At 35.8% G+C, this 19,205-nt stretch overlaps 2 protein-coding genes across 2 annotated transcripts; both read right to left on the bottom strand.

Moving 5' to 3' along the window:
* Positions 1-1,466: 1,466 nt before the first annotated feature.
* Positions 1,467-2,405, bottom strand: OR2B8G (olfactory receptor family 2 subfamily B member 8G). Its single transcript, NM_001391161.1, is given in 1 exon segment — positions 1,467-2,405. A coding segment is annotated over 1 exon segment (939 nt).
* Positions 2,406-17,419: 15,014 nt separating this feature from the next.
* Positions 17,420-18,370, bottom strand: OR2B8D (olfactory receptor family 2 subfamily B member 8D). Its single transcript, XM_001494013.4, has one exon. The coding sequence runs from the start codon at positions 18,368-18,370 to the stop codon at positions 17,420-17,422; it is 951 nt and encodes a 316-aa protein (XP_001494063.4).
* Positions 18,371-19,205: the final 835 nt, after the last annotated feature.

A 19,205-nucleotide genomic window follows, 5' to 3' on the forward strand; every position in this document is an offset into this window, starting at 1 on the left:
GTATGATAATATTTTGCATGTCTCCACCCAGAGACACACGTGTATTTACCTTCACTGTGCTACACTTTGGGAAAACCTATCAAAACCCACAAACATTTCTGTGATGATGACATTGTCAAAAGTTTAACCTCCATGGAAAAATACACTGTTCATGACATTAAATATATGCAAACACCAGGATTCATATCCCAAGACAAATATACACTGCAAACTGAGCTTTGATGGGGATCTCAGGGCTAGAATGTCAGATTCAATTTTTCTGGAATGTTTATACTTATTACATAATTCAGAATTGAATGAAGATTATTTCACGAGATGGCTGTTTATAAAGTTTAGGCATATAGAGATTTTTAAAAATTAATATGCACATTATTCTTTAAATTTCCTCCAGATGAATTTGAGTAAGCTTCCAGAAAACATGAGGTTTCCTGGGAATAAGAGGCTACTTCTTATATTGTTATATTATGTCACTGAATTCAAATTATATGGGGTGTTGCAAGATGTGAGATACGAAGGCACTGACCAATGGATGTCTGAATCAAACAATTTTATAAAATGTAAGAAGAGAGAAATTTAATGTATTTTACCCTTTGAAACTTTGGCTACATTACTAGGCAAAATGTGTAAACTATGAAATAGAACTTGGGTCATGTACTATTCAGATATGATAATGTCCTCTAAATTGATTTTCAAAAAAGTAAAAGGGGACTTGCAAATTTAAGTAACCATTGATGTTTCTATGGCTATAGACCAAATTATACATAAGCACTACCAGCAAATGGCTACCATTGTCACTGGCAGTATTGCATCACTCCCTTCACCCAGTGATCCTGTGTACAGCCTTCTATGAAATAAATGCCACATAATATGGCTACCGCACTGGTGAGGTCACTGTTGGGATGAACTCCAGAATGGCTTTATCAGGATTGATGTTAGTAAGTTTTTCTTTGAGCTTAGTTTGTTTTTTCCACAGTTTTCCTACCTACTTCTATGAAAAAGACGGTATAGTCAACTTTTGGACTTTGTAACAGATCCATGCCCAAAATGCAAGACTAAGTGGTATGCTCCAGTAATTGCTAGGAAATGATACAATGTCAATATTTCTTACAAGGTTTCAGTGGCTTCATGCTCTTATTTGGCTGTGCCTTTATGGTATGTACTTAAATATCTTTTTGCAAGTAGAAATGGAATAATGTTTGCAAGTGAGACTGCAAATAAGAGACATCTGTGGAGGCTTTAATAACAATAAACAAAAGGCAGATGCTCTAAAAAATAAAATTCACAATTCTGGAGGTTGGAATGAATCCATGAACTTAGATTTTCAACACCCATTTTCATGAGAGAATGAGGTAAGGAAATTCCTTTGAGAGCTGTCAAGGGAAATTTTGGAAGAATCCTGGACGACACAAACATCTTAAGGGCTCTGGTATTCAAAGTCCTTCTATTAACGTGTCTTCCTTGTCACGTCATCTGGAGTCATAGTCCTTCCAAAGCACCTTCCTCATTGCTCCCTTCACATCTTTGTTTCTCAGCGTATAGATGAGGGGGTTGACCATGGGAGTAACGATGGTGTAGAAAAGAGCTATGAACTTGCCCTGATCCTGAGAGTAGTTGTTGCTGGGCTGGAGATAAGCATAGATGGCTGTGCCATAGAACAGAGTGACCACTGTGAGGTGAGATCCACATGTCCCAAATGCTTTTCTCTGCCCTGCTGCTGACTTTATCCTTAAGATGGCCCTGACAATCTGACAGTAGGAGAACATGATTGATGTAACAGGTATGAGAAGAATGAAAACACCGAGAAAAAACATCTCTGACTGAATCATACTGGTGTCAATGCAGGCAAGCTTGAGAAATGCAGGGACCTCACAGAAAAAGTGATCTAATTTATTTCTCCCACAAATTGGTAAAAGAAAGATGAGCAGTGTCTGCAATAAAGAGTTAGCAAAACCAATGAACCATGAAGCAGAAGCCATCAGGGCACAGAGACGGGGGTGCATGATTACTGTGTAGTAAAGGGGCCTGCAGACAGCTACATAACGGTCAAATGCCATAACTCCTAAGAGAACACATTCAGTGCCTCCCAAGCCTAGAGAGATGAACAGCTGAACTACACAACCAGCAAAGGAGATAGATTTGTCTGTTCCCCTGAGATTAACCAGGAGCTGGGGAACAATGCTGGTAGTGTAACACAGGTCCAGAAAGCTGAGGTTGGAGAGGAAAAAGTACATGGGAGTGTGAAGATGTGGGTCCAGGTGGGACAATGCGATGATGGTTGTGTTTCCCAGCAAAGCGAAGATATAGAAGATCAAAAGAACCACAAAGAGGACCAGCTCCAGTTGAGGCCTGTCAGAGAAAGCCAGCAGGACAAACCCAGTGAGAGAACTTCCATTTTTCTGTTCCATCCTTGTCAGCACTTGGTTCCTGTCAAACCAAGCATTTAGACATTTTCAGAAGGTGTCTTCAAAAAGTAAATTGCAGGGGCCGGACCCTGGGCCCAGTGGTTAAGTTCACGCACTCGGCTTCGGCAGCTCAGGGTTTCACTGGTTCAGATTCTGGACAAGGACATGGCACAACCTGTGAGGCCACACTGAGGCGGCATCCCACATTACACAACTAGAAGGACCCACAAGAAGGATTTGGGGAGAAAAAGCAGGAAAAAAAAAAAGAAGATTGGCAAAGGTCATTAGCTCAGGTGCCAATCTTTAAAAAAAAAATAGTAAATGGTGGGGTTGGGGTGCATCTATTGTGTTAAAAGACATAGCCATGGGATTTTCATACGCAACTGCTTTCATAAATGGTGTACTCACTGAGATGAACATATCTTATACCATTGTAGCTCTATGTTAGCATTAAAAGTAATTTCATTGATATTTAATACAGGGAAAATCAAATAATAGACCTTAAGTTGCATTATTTATGGGTTTGAAAGAGCTGTTTCAGATTGAGTTTAATAGGATCTAAAGTACCGTCAGAATATATGTACGTTAGAGAAAATGAGAATGAGGGAAATACTGCAGCGTGATCAGAAAGAATAAGAAAGAGAAGCAGACAGAGGCAGAAGGTTACTTTAAATATGTGTCTCAAAATTCTACACAACTGAATTGTACATACCTCACATGCAAGAGAATATAATGCAAGATAACATCTAAAATACATTCAGATATTGGATTTTATGATCTAGATTAAATTACATTCAAAATATCACTAATAATGCTGACTGCATATTTTGACAGTTTTGCATCTGTGCTCTACCTAAAACATTCTATTTGTGAGGGCTACCCTGGTCATTTTACATTGGAAAAACAAATAGTCAGACACCACTCAATTACCACTATTCAGTTTCAGTGTTTAACTCTTGCCCTCAAGATGCCTAAAATTACCACACCAATTTTACAAGTCCTCTGAAAATACATTGGCTATGAGTAGTCAGTTGGAATCACAACTCTAAAGTCCAGTGGCCAACACTTTCCTTTCCTTCTGCTGATTTCATTTTCACATATTACCAACAACTAGAGTGTGTAGAATTCCTGAAAGAGGTGGGATTGTTTTCTGTCAACACTCTAATCAGGGTAGAAATTTTTAATCGTTATCCCATTGTGTAGTCTATGTGCAAAGTGTAATGATTTACATCACTCCCCATGATAAAATAATTAAAAAGATAAATACATAGAGAAAAAGACAGATACATTGTCAAAGCAATGACAAGTCAAAGAGATCTATTGTAAAACTAAAAGCAATACAAATAAAGGCATAAATAAAAGGATATTTTGGTATTATAAAAACCTAAGAACATCCATCTACATAAGGTTAATTTTGTATATACACCTTTCTGGAAGCTACCTTGAAGAGTGAGTTACACTGGACCAAACACCTTGCCAGCTCTAAGGTTAGTTGATTCCCATTTTTATCCAACTATTTAGCATTGCATAAGGACGGTCATACACTGACCTAACTGGCATCAGAAAATGAATATTTCAGTTCTAGCAAATTCAAATGGATAATCAATTGGTAAATTTTTTATTTTTATAAGACTTAAAATCTGAATCAGATTTGGGCATAGACACTTTGATGTGCAAAATAAATTGGTACAAAGTGGCATAAAATAAATATTAATAAAATCTTAATAAGGGAAAAGTAAAGATCAAGGGAAAGAAGCGTTAGTGCTAGAGAGGCCACTGGGAAATATCCTCTATCACAGACGTAAATGTCCTTCTTGTCTCAGAATTTAGTTCAAAAGAAAGCAAACAACCAAAAAAATTTATGTTTTGGAATATAAAATCATTCTCAATAGAAATTTAATACATCGCACATGAGAAGGATTAGTTAAACTAAATTACATTTATACTCAGTAACAAAACAACAGTATGGGAGAGTTCTTTTCACTTATCTAGAAAACCAATATTTGATCTATACAAAATGTTTTCACATTTAAAGTTTAAAAAATTGAAGTATCCAAAAGTTGAACTGACATGCTACTTACATTACCAATGTTAATACTGGCTGGTATTATTGAGTGTTTGATATGCTCTAAAATATTGACATGCATAATCTCAACTAAAGTCTTAAAGAAATTTTGAAACTTATTTGCCGTCCCCTTTAAACATATGAACAAATCGATTAAAGTTGTTGAATAGCTTACCCAAGATCGTTAAACTTCTAAATGTTTTAACATCAACCCAGATCCCTACGACATCAAAGTTCATACTTTTAACCAGATTACTTTATCGTCAATCAAATAGATGCATTAAAATTCAGAGCAATCATCACACGTGACATAGAGAATGTAGTATTTCACTATATTTCATACTTCCTTTGATTTCTTATAAGAATGTGATCAGTGATATCCACACAAAAATCTATGCACAAAAAAATTCATAATAGAATTATTATGAAAATATGGGAGACAGTCTAAATAGGAAATGACAAGATACATCCTCTGACTCACACCTGCTCAGAAAAGCAAATAAAAACAAGCCGTGGTTCGGTCTCATGCACACATACACAAATATAGATAGAGACACTCATCTGAAATGAACTGCTGGCTAATATTTAAATTGTACGTAATAAAAGAAGTATTCATGAGAGTGAAGGAGGGCAAAAATAAAATGCTAACTCATCCAAGGGAAACACCAATATAATAAAGCACCATTATAATAAAATAATGATGTATTTTCTTTTATCATATAAATAAAGACCAAGATGGCAATTCATCAAAGATAAACCCTGGTGAGATGAAGTTGTACAAACCATATTTTGCTTTACATGATAATTTGTATTTTAGTAAAAAAAGAATGCTGTATACCTACCTATCTGACAGAGACAAAAATGAATATGATTTCAAGTTAAAAATAAAATATCAGGCAAAGGAGATGCCCACTAAAACAGAAAAAAGAATGTGATTGCCTCAGTGTGATCATTGCTTCCAATGCCACTCTGGAGAGCACACTGGGAGGTAATTAGGATACTAATGTCATATTCTATCTTCTGACTTTTTATTTTTTCTCATTACAATTCAGGAAAATCATTATCCTTTTGGAAGACTAGATATGGGAAAGATCTAGCTGTAAGATGCATTATCCCATTAATTCTCAAGAGTATGTTCTGCTGATCTAGGGTACTTTGTTCTGCTCGTCTTTTCTTAGTTGGAATCCATCCCTCCTAAAGCTGTTTGCACCACCACAAAAGCAATCTTCCAAGAGAAGGAATATTTTTTTCACTAAAGTCAAATGAGAAATTTTACTTGATTCCCTTCCTGCCACATTTAAAGAATTGTGTAATTTAACTGGGCATCGTCATCTCTGTTTAGATAAGTATCAATTGACAAAATGCGATAAGAAAGATTGATTCACATTAGATAAACTATATAAATAATAATGACTGGAAATATTAGACACATGCATCCTAGGTACTGGAGAAAAGAATGATGTCCTTAGTAACCATCACAATATGACATGACATAGGAAAGTCCTATTATAAAATTTACACACAAATGATTACTTTGGATACAAAAAAGTAAATAATTTAAAAAATGGAGATTATACTCATAGAAAAAAATTTTGAATAGGTAAAATAAATAGATTCTTACAAAGCAAAGATGGCATCCTATGTAAAACTTACCATCAAAAAAAGAATATAATCGGGAATGACATCTCACAAAAACACAACTTTACAATAAAAATCAAGAGAACAGGCATCAAATGAAACAGGTTAAATGCTTAGTACTGACACATATCACGTGGTAGAGGTAGTAGTTTACAATTACAAAAATTGCACAATATTGAAATATAATGTAACTCCAAGAATTTTAGTGGAAGAATACTTATTTCAATAAAATCAGATACTCAGTATGCAAACTACGCATTTTAAAGATAAAAGATCCAAGATTATGTCTGTATTTAAGATATTTCTAATTATACAACATTCACTGATATATTTAACATACAAACTCTGCCCTCTCCAGTTCCTGAATGAATCCTGAAAAAGTGCTGATAAAATTTCCATAGCCTCATGTTAGACTGAACTCATCCATAACAAGTAAGGTATGGATGAGGGCTCCAGCCAGTAAAGAACATCTGAGCTGGGCACCAACAATGTTCATACAAGAGTCATTCATGAGCAGGTGCAAGGATGGAAGGACGGTCACTAGTGCACTTTACACATCACCTCAATGTAATCCCATAAAAAACTAGACTTTCGGTGGTGAACACGATGCAGTCTATATGGAAGTTGAAATATAATAATGTATACCTGAAATTTATGTAATGTTATCAACCAATGTGACCTCAATAGAAAAAAAAACTTGCTTCCTAGCTCATCAATTAATTAAACATTCAGGTCACTTCTATGTTGCTAACTTTTCCTCTTTAAATTGATATTTGTAACCAACTGACGAATCATCATTTCTCATTAACAATAAAGTCAACATAAAGATGCATTGATACAATATTACAAAACGGAACCTTCTTGTTGTAACTTGCAACCTAGCATTTTGAAGACTATACATATTTTAGATATTTTTGTGCCTCTTTAAGGGAGAAAAATAAACATTTTAAAACTACAAATACTGAGAATACATTTTAACCATAGAGAACAAATATTGTGTAATTTCACGGAAAATAAGAAGACAAAGGGAAAGAATGAAAGCATATGGTCTAATAATTTTACATACACGCATACACTATTTTTCTAACTGAAGGGCGTATTTTACTACACCTAAATATGCTCTATTTAAACTATTTTCCATATGTACATACTAAGGTATAATAAATAAAGTATATAAAATATATATAAAATAAATTTTAAAAGAATAAAATGGTACTTCAATAGGATTAAACTTCTAGGAAGAAATTGTTAGCTTATAAAATGAACAATTAAATTTAGTTCTAATATTTGGTGAATTCTTTAGTCTGTTCGTTTTGTCAATGGACATACATGCAAACCAATTTAGCTTTTTCTTTCAACAATAATTGCAACTGGAAATAAAATAACTTTCCACTTGCAAAAGCAACACAGAGACTGAGTTCCATTCCACTCACCTTTATTCACCTTATCTGCAGGTCCTAAGCTACTTTCCTACCTCATCTCCAACTTATTGCCTTTAATAAAGTACTGGGGTTAAAACTTGGATGTGTAGAATCAGGAATTAGGTTGTGTGGAGTGAATACAACAGTTGATTATACCAGCATTGGATTGTCCAGAAATTTTTCTTAAGCAAGAAGACACTTTCTCATGATGACTTCATGTATCTTCACCTGGTACTGGAGATCTGCATTGTGCCTCTAGCTAGTAGAAAGCTGAAGAAAAGCAACTTCGAACTCTTAGTATTATTTCTGCAATACAGTGACCTGGCTTTATGACAGAGAGACTCCATGAGCAATGTGAGAGTGTAAGATGACACTATGCTGTGACTGGACTGGCACAGATGAAGACCTAAACCTGTTTACCTGGCTGAAGTCTCTGTGGAATGTAGGTCTTATACTGTTGATTAGCTCATGTCACCAAGCTGTCCAGAGATGGCAATGCCCAGGGAGAATGAACATCAAGGAGAATGCCAGAGGACACCTAATCTGTCTCTTCTCTAATTTCGTATATTTGACAGAGGACAGATAACACCCTAAACCTCCCTAGTTACCTTAGTTCTCATCTTTTAATGACAGATGTTTCATAAAAATCTTAGTTTTTTCTCACAATTCTAAAAAATACCTTGCATATAAATAAATCGCTCAGTTACTTGATTTTAAATGTAAATATGTAAATAAATTTTTCATTTAATTTCATTCATAAGCAACTTACAAGAGATCACAAAACTAATAATTAGGCACATTTTAATCTTTAAGATGAATATAATGGAAGGCAATCACAAATTTATTACCAAACTTCTAATGTGGCTAAGGAATACAATCTCATATCCTCTATAACATTCTTCAATTTATATTCCAAGAATTTTAAGGATTTACTCAAATAATAAGAACAAAATTACTATTTTTCAATGAAATTTACATGGTTCCCTTGAATTTAACTAGTCTTTGGATATATATTCCAAATGACTTGGAGTTTACCTGGATAGTTACAAATAATTGTTAGAGGAAAATAGAAGAAAGTAGATGGGTGTTTCATCTGTTGAAGTCAAGTTTAAAGATCAATTAATTTCAAAACAACTTTACTTGACTATGCAGGCAAAAGGCAAGTATAAATAATAACATCTCATTTTAGCAAGCTTGAGCCCTAAACATCACATACAACTTCAAAAATAATGAAATCCCTTTGTCCAGACTGGAACACATTTTGTTTCAGAGTAATAGACAACTGCTAATTAGCAGTATAAGCTAGCTCAGAGAAAGTGACTTAGGTTTGAAGTATCTTGGTTTTTATATGCCATTAGTCACACATGTATAGAGAGCTTCTGTGACTAATTTTCATTCTGTAGCCAATTGTCTCCCATATAACCAGAAATTCCAGTTTTATTTATGAGATTCAGCGTAGAGAGATGAACTATCTAACTCCTCCTAAAAACATTCTTAGGTTAGAACTTTCTCACCTATCGCCCTGCTAGTTAAAATCTCATCATAATATTTAAAGGATGTCTGGTAAGACCAGTACTGTTTAGGGTGTCCAGAGGAGGGAGGGAATTGCGGATCTGCTGTTAACGCTTTTCTTCCCAGTTCACTCTCGCTGCTACGAGTATTAATTGGCAAAATCACTTTCTATAACCATTTGACATTATCTAGGAATGTCGACCTGCAATTACATTCCTCGGTTTAATATTCTCTAAAGTAGTTCTTGGTCATGTGCCTCAAGACACATGTATGAGAATGATCACGGCAGTATTATTTGTATTAACCAAAACCTGGACATAATCCAGATGCTCATCAACAGTAAAATAGGAAAATTGTGACCTATTCATACAACAGAGCACTGTACAAGGAATATGAATAAACTGCAGCAAAACAAATTGAAACCTTGTTCTTCACACAAAATTGCTGTGCAAAAGATGCCAGTCACAAAGGAACCAATCCCTCTACATAAAGTCCAAAAACAGGTAAAGCAAACTTGCTTACAAAGGCAAACATAGGTGTTAAAACTATAGTTATAATCAAATATTATAGTCAATATTAAAAAGAATATCAAAAGGCTGATTATAACAAAGTCAAGATCAATGAAGAGAGAAGGGATGCATTTGGGCAGAGGCTGTCCAAGGTACCGTCCAGGTTCTAGTTTACAAAGGTGGAAATATCATGACTATTCACTTGGTAATTATTCTTTAAAATGAACATATTTTTTACACAGGTATAAATACACAGAGAGAGAAAGACAGTAGACAGACAGAGAGAAACACAGAGACAGGGAGAGAGAGATGGCCAGAGGAAATAAGAAACAACACATGGGACAATGTTATACTCATGTATAGAAATAAGAAATAAGAAATCTATAGATTTCTATAGAAATAAGAAAGCAGAACAAAGAGGCTATATAAAATGACATAAATGATCAAGAATATTGTTTAAATGAATATTGCTGATAAAAATCACATTTGGAGGGGCCAGCCCAGTGGTGCACTAGTTAAGTTGTACCTTCCACTTCAGCAGTCCAGGGTTCGCTGGTTCAGATCTCAGGTAGGGACCTGTGCACCACTGGTCAAGCCATGCCATGGCAGGCATCCCACATATAAAGTAGAGGAAGATGGGCATGGATGTTAGTTCAGGGCCAGTCTTCCTCAGCAAAAAGAGGAGGATTGGTGGCAGATGTTAGCTCAGGGATAATCTTCCTCAAAAAAATAAAATCACATTTAGAAAAGCTAAGTTCTGAAAAAAGGAAAAATTATTAGGGATTTGTAAGGAATCAGACAGGTGGACTAAAAGGAATACAAGTTGAAAAACAATCAATACTGACCTAAGGAAAAGTAACATCAATGTAAAAGGAAAGAAAAGGAATGATTACCAGGTTCCAGGACACCATCTTCTCTGTAGACTAGACATGATGAAGATAGCATAGCCTTTCATTTGAAATACCTAAATTGTCACCACCTCACTAAATTATTGAACAGGCTATTTCTGGTCTCTGAAATATCCTGAAGTCTCAGATTCTCTTTCTCACTGCTGGCCCTCTATCTGAGATATGTAGGAGGAAAGGATTTCCTAAGTGAAATGCTGCCACCCCTTACTGATGCCCAGCCTTTGACTTCTGTGGTTATCACTAAAGAGCCCACATAGGGAAAAGGAAAAGGGAAAGGGTCAGAAACAAAGGGGAGAGATAGAAAAGACAAATCTAGAAGGACAAACAATGGCACCTGAGAGAGACAGTAGATATACACAGAGATTTCAGTTAAATAGAGTACAGATAAATATGCTAAATGTGAAAACAGAAGGAAAATTATAGGAAAAACAATAAAATGATGGGCACAGGGATTCTTAAAATCTCAAAAAGCTCAAAATTGATTCAAGTAATTATAAGTAAAGTAAAATATAGTACCATACTGTAAAGGAAGCATGTTGCTTAATTATTCCATATTGAAAATATTTCACTTCTCAAAAGAACTTTCACGTACATGGTCAGCTAACACAGAAGGTGGGACATATTGAATATAGACATCTATGCTTCCACTAAAAGTTAATGGTAACGAAATCTGATTACTTTCTATTGAGTACATCCAGTCCCTCACCCCACTCCTGCGCAGGATATGACTCTGGAGATTCTGAAGTAAGCAGAGTTTTCACAGACTGGAGCTGGACACTCCCATCGCTTCTATGAAGTTCTCGAAGGATCCTCCCAAACTATTTCATCTTGGAAGGAATTTTCTGGAATCTAAAGAAAATTAGATGTATTTAGTCTCATGGAGAGATTACTCTGAGCAATATAACCCCAAAACATGTAGAAAAACCCCTAAATCACATGCTACATTTCCATCATCTACGCCCTCCCACTCCCAAAACACTCACTTACATATTCATATGCACAAAACATTTGCATTAGAAAGCTTCCAAAATTTAGCTTACTATGTCTTATTTGATTACTTGACCAATGAATGAATCTGCATTCAGGTTGCTGAATATACAAGAAACCTAAAATTAATTTGAACACATTTTCATTTTGCCATATTAAAACTCTTTTAACTTTAGCCATTTGGGACCAACTTTATAATTCTTAAGTAATTAAATTATGAAAGTTAGTGATGTCTTAATTGGAAATTATAAACACAAAGCTTACAATACACTGAAGAAATCTTTGAATGTACAACATGCTGATTAAACCAGAAAGAAAAATTGGTTGCCACCTTTTGGTAATCATTAGTCTCTTCTTGGTGAGGTGAGGGTTTATTAAAAGGAATAAAAAAATATACTCTATTATTCCATTGAAAGAGCATAACTTTGGACTCTGAATATCTAATTTCTCATCTTGGCCTCATCATTTAGAAGCTGTCATTTCAAGTAAGAATTTAACCTCCCTGTTCCAGAGTGTGCTCAGCTATAAAATAAGGATGATATTGTCCCTCAGTGTTATAGTAAATAAATAAGATCAAGAATGTGAAAATGCATTCGAAATTGTAAAGCATTGTGTAAAAGCAGAGAACTACTAGCATTTCTAGCTAAAATCACACTTTCTTCAGTCCGTTTCCTCAGATCACCTTCATTCATGCCATGCTATTGCCACCTCCTCCTTGAAATCGGCTTCAAGTAGCTTTTATAAATTGTTCACCCCTAATGTTCTCACATATCAATGACCATTACTTTTCTGATTTTCCTGAAACCTAAAGTCTTTTACCTTTAATTCTATATTACACATTTCTTCTTTAAAATGGTAGTACTTCAACTGAACATCCAAAAAGATAATTGCCAAAGTATATCAAGCTCTGAATCCTCTCTCCAAGTATAATTCTACATTTCCATTGCCATTCCTGACACATCTGCTTGTATGTGTATATATACTATGGTTGAATAAATTCAATGTTTCCCTCTCCCCCACCAAAAGTAGTAGTATTGGAACTCCTAGAAAGAAGAATTAGGCAAGAAAAAGAAGTAAAAGGGATCCAAATTGGAAAGGAAGAAATAAAATTGTCACTATTTGCAGATGCCATGATTTTATATGTAGACAACCCAAAAGAATCCATTAAAGAAAACTTTCAGAAATAATAAATGAATATGGTAAAGTTACAGGATACAAAATCAACATGCAAAAATCATTTGCATTTCCATATACTAACAACAAATTAGCAGAAAGAGAAATTAAGAATACAATCCCATTTGCAAGTACAACAAAAAGAATAATATATCTAGGAATTAATTTAACCAAAGAAATGAAAGATCTGTACACTGAAAACTATAAAACATTGTTGGTAGAAATTGAAGAAGACACAAAGAAATGGAAAGATATTCCGTGCTCTTGCATTGGAAGAATTAACATAGTTAAAATGTCTATACTTCCTAAAGCAATCTACAGATTCAATATAATCCCTATCAGAGTTCCAATGATATTTTTCACAGAAATACAACAAACAATCTTAAAACTTGTATGGAATAAGAAAAGACCCCAAATAGCGAAAGGAATCCTGAGAAAAAAGAACAAATCTATAGGTATCACACTCCCTGATTTCAAAATATACTACAAAGCTATAGGAATCAAAACAGCATGGTACTCGCACAAAAACAGACACACAGATCAATGGAACAGAATTGAGAGCCCAGAAATAAACACACACACCTATGCATAGCTAATTTTCACCAAGGGAGCCAAGAACATGCAATGGAGAAAGGAAAGCACCTTCAGTAAATAGTGTTGGGAAAACTGGATGGTCACGTGCAAAAGAATGAAAGTAGACCATTATCTCACACCATACACAAAAATCAACTCAAAGTGGATTAAGGAATAGAAAAAAGAAATACATGGGACTACATCAAACTGAAAAGCTTCTGCACAGCAAAGGAAACCATCAAAAAAATGAAAAGATAACCTCACAATTGGGAGAAGATATTTGCAAATCATGTGTATGATAAGGGGTTAATATCCAAAATTTATTTTAAAAAACACATACATTTCTACAACAAGAAAACTAAGACCCCAATGAAAAACTGGGCAAAAGATCTGAACAGACATTTTTCCAAAGATATACAGATGGCCAACAGGCACATGAAAAGATGTCCAACATCACTAATTTAAATTATAAGGGAAGTGAAAATCAAAACTACAATGAGATATAATCTCATGCCCATCAGAATGACTATAATTAACAAAACAAGAAATAACGTGTGTTGGAGAGGATGTGGAGAGAAGGGAACTCTCATACACTGCTGGTGGGAGTGCAAACTGGTGCAGCCACTATGGAAAACAGTATGGAGATGCCTCAAAAGCTTGAGAATAGAACTACCATAAGATCCAGCTATTCCACTGCTGGGCGTTTATCCAAAAACGTGGAAACATGAATGCGTAAAGATACGTGCACCCCTATGTTCATTGCAGCATTATTCACAATAGCCAAGATTTGGAAGAAACCTACGTGCTCATCAAGGGATAAAGATAAAGAAGATGTGGTATATATACACAGCGGAATCCTATTCAGCCGTAAAAAAGATGAAATCTTGCCATTTGTGACAACACGGATGGACCGTGAGGGTATTATGCTAAGCCAAATAAGTCATAGGGAGAAAGTCAAATACTCATGACCTCACTTATAAGTAGAAGATAAAAACAACAAAAAACAAATACATAGAGACAGAGATTGGATTGGTGGTTCCCAAAGGGGAAGTGGGGAAGGAGGAGAGTGAAAAGGGTGATTAGGCACATGTGTATGGTGATGGATGGTAATTAGTATTTGGGTGGTGAACATGATATAATCTATAAGAAATCAAAATATGAAGTACATCTGAAATTTATATACTGTTATAAAGTAATCTTGTCTCAATAAAAAAATTTTTTAAACAGAATTCACTTTAAGTGATGACACTCAAAAGAAAATGTGTTTCTTGTGAGTTTGACTCACATTTGGGGGCTCTGAGATCACTGATCACTTGAGCCAGTGGTGTGTCCTGCTGCTCAGAGGACACAAGGCCTGGAAAAATCCATGAATTGCTCTAGGGCATAATGATAGTCGGGAACTCCAGATGCTCAACACAGATGGGACAAAAGAATTTAGCCAAGCCCTGGGTACGATCACTACTGCCTTGCCACAGTTGTTGGTGAGAATTCAAAAGGAAACAGTACAAATAATTTTGGACGCCACTGACACAACCCTGTAGTCTGTTATAGACAAAGCATGGAGAGCTTGAGAAGGTGGAGTTCTTAAATCCCATTTGAAAAATGTTACAGCACAATAATGAACTTGGGATTGGACTCTTGAGCAACTTTTTTTTTAATTTTGTCATGGGGCTCAGAGATCTTTATTATCTGTAATTTATTTCCAAGGAATGTAACTATTTCAAGTCCCATTCACGTGTTTACTTAAAGGAAATAAATCTGTTTGGTGGCAGCGTTTTGTGTGTCCTGAAGAGCAGAAAGCTAGTGGCTCAGTCAGAACAATAGCCCCTGTAGTGTCGACGCAAATAACCAATAATTATTTCAATGCAAAAGAAAAGAGTTTGATTTGAAACAAACCGAGGACTATATCCTGGGAGTCTCAGCCTTCACAGGGGAAGAACAGGGTCTGGAGAAGAGTGATTTTTAGCACAGATATATACCTTTTCAAAACAAAGATGCATACATCAAACATGACAAGGGTTCATTGCTGCAAGGGTTCAAGGAGATGTTTCTTACAGATTAGCACATACACAGCAGGTCAGCATGACCCTGGCATCATGGGAAGAGATACTTATCTTCAAAGAGTGCTGGCATCATTAGAAGGGAGGCCTTAATTCTTATCTTCAAAAGAGTACAATTTTTTACTTTTAGGTAATGATTAAAGCAGATGTACAATACACATTTGACAGGCCGAGAGTCAGGCTTCTTTGATTCAAATAAAATTCAGGTCAGATAAGTTCAAACCTGAATGGCTTCCCCATATACTCTAATGTATAAAAATTTTCTTATATCAGTGGCTTCAGGAGACCTTAAGATTTTCTGCACCAAATAAAGTTCATTTAAAGGATTTGAAAGTGACCATTTGGGTCTGCTTATCAAGGTGCTGTTGAGCAATAACTGAGAGTGGGAAATTTGTCCCCACTGGGGGTAAACAGTATTCCAAAACTGTTTTTATACTGGTATACATTAAGCATTACTATGGTGTCAAAATATATGGTTTCCCAAGTGTTGACTTCAAGTGTGAATACTGGAATGCTATTAAGGATACAGATAGAATCTTGACCATGTGTATAATTTCTCCTAGCTGTCATTTCCACCTCACCAACCTGTGTCTCATGCAAGATCAGTTCTCATGAGCACGACCAACTGAGGGGGTTCAAGGCCAGGGAGGATGTAGGTTAGCTGTCAGGACAAGAGACTATATGATAACTTTTTGCATATGTCTCCACCCAGAGACACACATGTATTTATCTGCACTGTGCTACATATTGGAAAAATCTACTAAAAATCATAAACATTTCTGTGATGATACCATTGTCAAAGTTATAACCTCCACAGAAAAATACACTGTTCATGACATTAAATATATAGAAACACCAGGATTCGTACCCCAAAACAAATTTACACTGCAAACTGAGCTTTGAAGGGGATCTGAGGGCTAGAATGTCAGATTCAATTTTTCTGGAATGTTTATACCTATTACATAATTCAGAATTGAATGATGATTATTTCACGAGATGGCTGTTTATAAAGTTTAGGTATATAGAGATTTTTAAAAATTAATATGCACATTGTTCTTTCAATTTCCTCAAGATGAATCTGAGTAAGCTTCCACGAAACACGAGGTTTCCTGGGAATAAGAGGCCACTACTTACAACTGTATAATATGTCACCAATTCAAATTACGTGGTGTTTTGCCAGATGTGAGATACAAATGCCCTGACCAATAGATGCCTGAATCAAAGATTTTATAAAATGGTAAGAGAAGAGAAATTTAAATGTATTTTACCCTTCGGAACTTTGGCTGCATTACTGTAGGTAAAATATGTATAATATGAAATAGAACTTGGGTCATGTGCTATTCATATATGATAATATCCTTCCAAGTCAGATTTAAAAAAGAAAATGGGGCTCACAAATTTAAAATAATCAACATCCGTACCTCACATCCATGTTTTTTATGGCTATGTACCAAATTATAGGTAAGCACTACCAGCTAATGGCTACCATTGTCACCGGCAGCATCGTATCACTCCCTCACCCAGTGATCCTGTGTACAGCCTTCTATGAAATGAATGCTGCAAAATATGGCTGCCACGGCGGTGAGTTCACTATATGGACTAACTTCAGAATGACACTATCAGGATTGATGTTAGCAACTCTTTCTTTGAACTTAAAGTTTGTTTTTCTTACAGCTTCCCCCACCTACTGCTGTGAAAAACCTCTGATGGAGTCAACCTACGGACTTTTTAGGAGAGCCATGATCAAAGTGCCAGACTAAGTGATATCCCTCCAGCAATTGCTAGAAAATGCTGACAAGTTAATATTTCTTACAGTGTTTCAGTGGTTTTATGCTCTTATTTGGCTGTGTCTTTACAGTATGTACTTAAATGTCTTTTTGCAAGAGAAGCAGAAAAATGTTTCCAAATGGGGTTGCAAATAAGAAAACTTCATAGAGCTTTTAAAAATAATAAATATAACATAGACGTTCTAGAAACACTAAATCACCATCTCTGGAAGCTGTAATGAATCTATGAATGTTGATTTTGAACACACGTTTTCATAGGACAATGAGGTAAGAAAATTCCCCTGAGAGTTGTTAGGGAAAATTTTAGCTGACACATGGAAGACACAAACATCTTAAGGGCTCTGGTATTCAAAGTCCTTCCATTAAACTGTTTTCCTCGCCCAGTTATCTGGAGTCATAACCTTTCCAAAGAATATTCTTCATTGCTCCCTTCACATCCTTGTTCCGCAGAGTATATATGAGGGGGTTGATCATGGGAGTAACGATAGTGTAGAAGAGAGCTATGAACTTGCCCTGATCCTGAGAGTACTTGTTGTTGCGCTGGAGATAAGCATAGATGGCTGTGCCATAGAACAGAGTGACCACTGTGAGGTGGGATCCACATGTCCCAAATGCTTTTCTCTGCCCTGCTGCAGACTTTATCCTTAAGATGGCCCTGACAATCCCACCATAGGAGAACATGATAAATGCAACCGGTATGAGAAGTATGAAGACACCTACAAAAAAGATCTCAGACTCATTCATAGTGGTGTCAACACAGGCAAGCTTGAGCAATGCAGGTACTTCACAGAAAAAGTGGTCTAATTTATTTCTCCCACAAAGTGGTAAAAGGAAGATGAGTACCGTTTGCAATAAGGAGTTGGCAAAACCAATGAACCATGAAGCAGAAGCCATCAGGGCACAGAGATGGGGAGGCATGATTACTGTGTAATGAAGGGGCCTGCAAACAGCTACATAACGGTCAAATGCCATAACTCCTAAGAGAATGCATTCGGTGCATCCCAATCCTAGAGAGATGTACAGCTGAACTACACAACCACCAAAGGAGATAGATTTGTCTATTCCCCTGAGATTGACCAGGAGCTGGGGAACAATGCTGGTAGTGTAACACAGGTCCAGAAAGCTGAGGTTGGAGAGGAAAAAGTACATAGGGGTGTGAAGATGTGGGTCCAGGTGGGACAATGCGATGATGGTTGTGTTGCCCAGCAAAGTGAAGATATAGAAGATCAAAAGAACCACAAAGAGGACCAGCTCCAGTTGAGGCCTGTCAGAGAAAGCCAGTAGGATAAACCCAGTGAGGGAGCTTGCATTTTTCTCTTCCAGCCTTGCTAGCATATGGTTCCTATCAAGACCAAGCATTTAGAAATTTTTAGAAGGTGTCTTTAAAAGAAAAGGAGAGAGGAAGAGGTGAATCTATCATGTTAAAAGACACGGTCATGGGATTTTTATATGCAATTGTTTTCAGAAATGATGTACTCATTCAGATGGACATATCTTATACCAATGTAGTTCCACATTATCACAAAAAGTTATATCATTGATATTTAATGTAAGAAAAATCAAATAATAGACCTTGTGTTCCCATCATTCATGGGTATGAAAGGTCTGTTTCAGATTGAGTTTCATAAGATTTAAAGTACTATAAGAATACATGTACATTAGAGAAAATGAGAATGAGGGAAATACTGGAGCACGATCAGAAAGAATAAGAAAGAGAAGCAGACAGAGGCAGAGAGATTATTTGAAATATATATCTCAAAATTCTACACAATTGTACATACCTCACATGCAATAGAATATAAAGCAAGATAATCTCTAAAATACATTCAGATATTGGAATTCGTGATCTAGAATGTACTTACACAGAGGATTAAATTATATTAAAAATATCACTTACAGCGCTGACTCTACATATTTTGGAAGTTTTGCTCTGTACTCTACCTAATCCATTATATTTGTGAAGACTACTCTGGTGCTTTTTATGGTAGTCAAACAATTAAATACTCAGTCAGACACCGTTCAATCACCATTATTCTGTTACAGTGTTGAACTCTTGCCCTCAAGATGCTTGAAATTACCAGACCAACTTTACAAGTCCTCTGAAAATTCACTGGCTATGCAGAGTCAGTTGGAATCAGAACTCTAAAATCCAGTGGCCAACAGTTTCCTT

Source organism: Equus caballus, chromosome 20 (genome assembly GCF_041296265.1).
Source record: "Equus caballus isolate H_3958 breed thoroughbred chromosome 20, TB-T2T, whole genome shotgun sequence".
Classification (NCBI taxonomy): domain Eukaryota; kingdom Metazoa; phylum Chordata; class Mammalia; order Perissodactyla; family Equidae; genus Equus; species Equus caballus.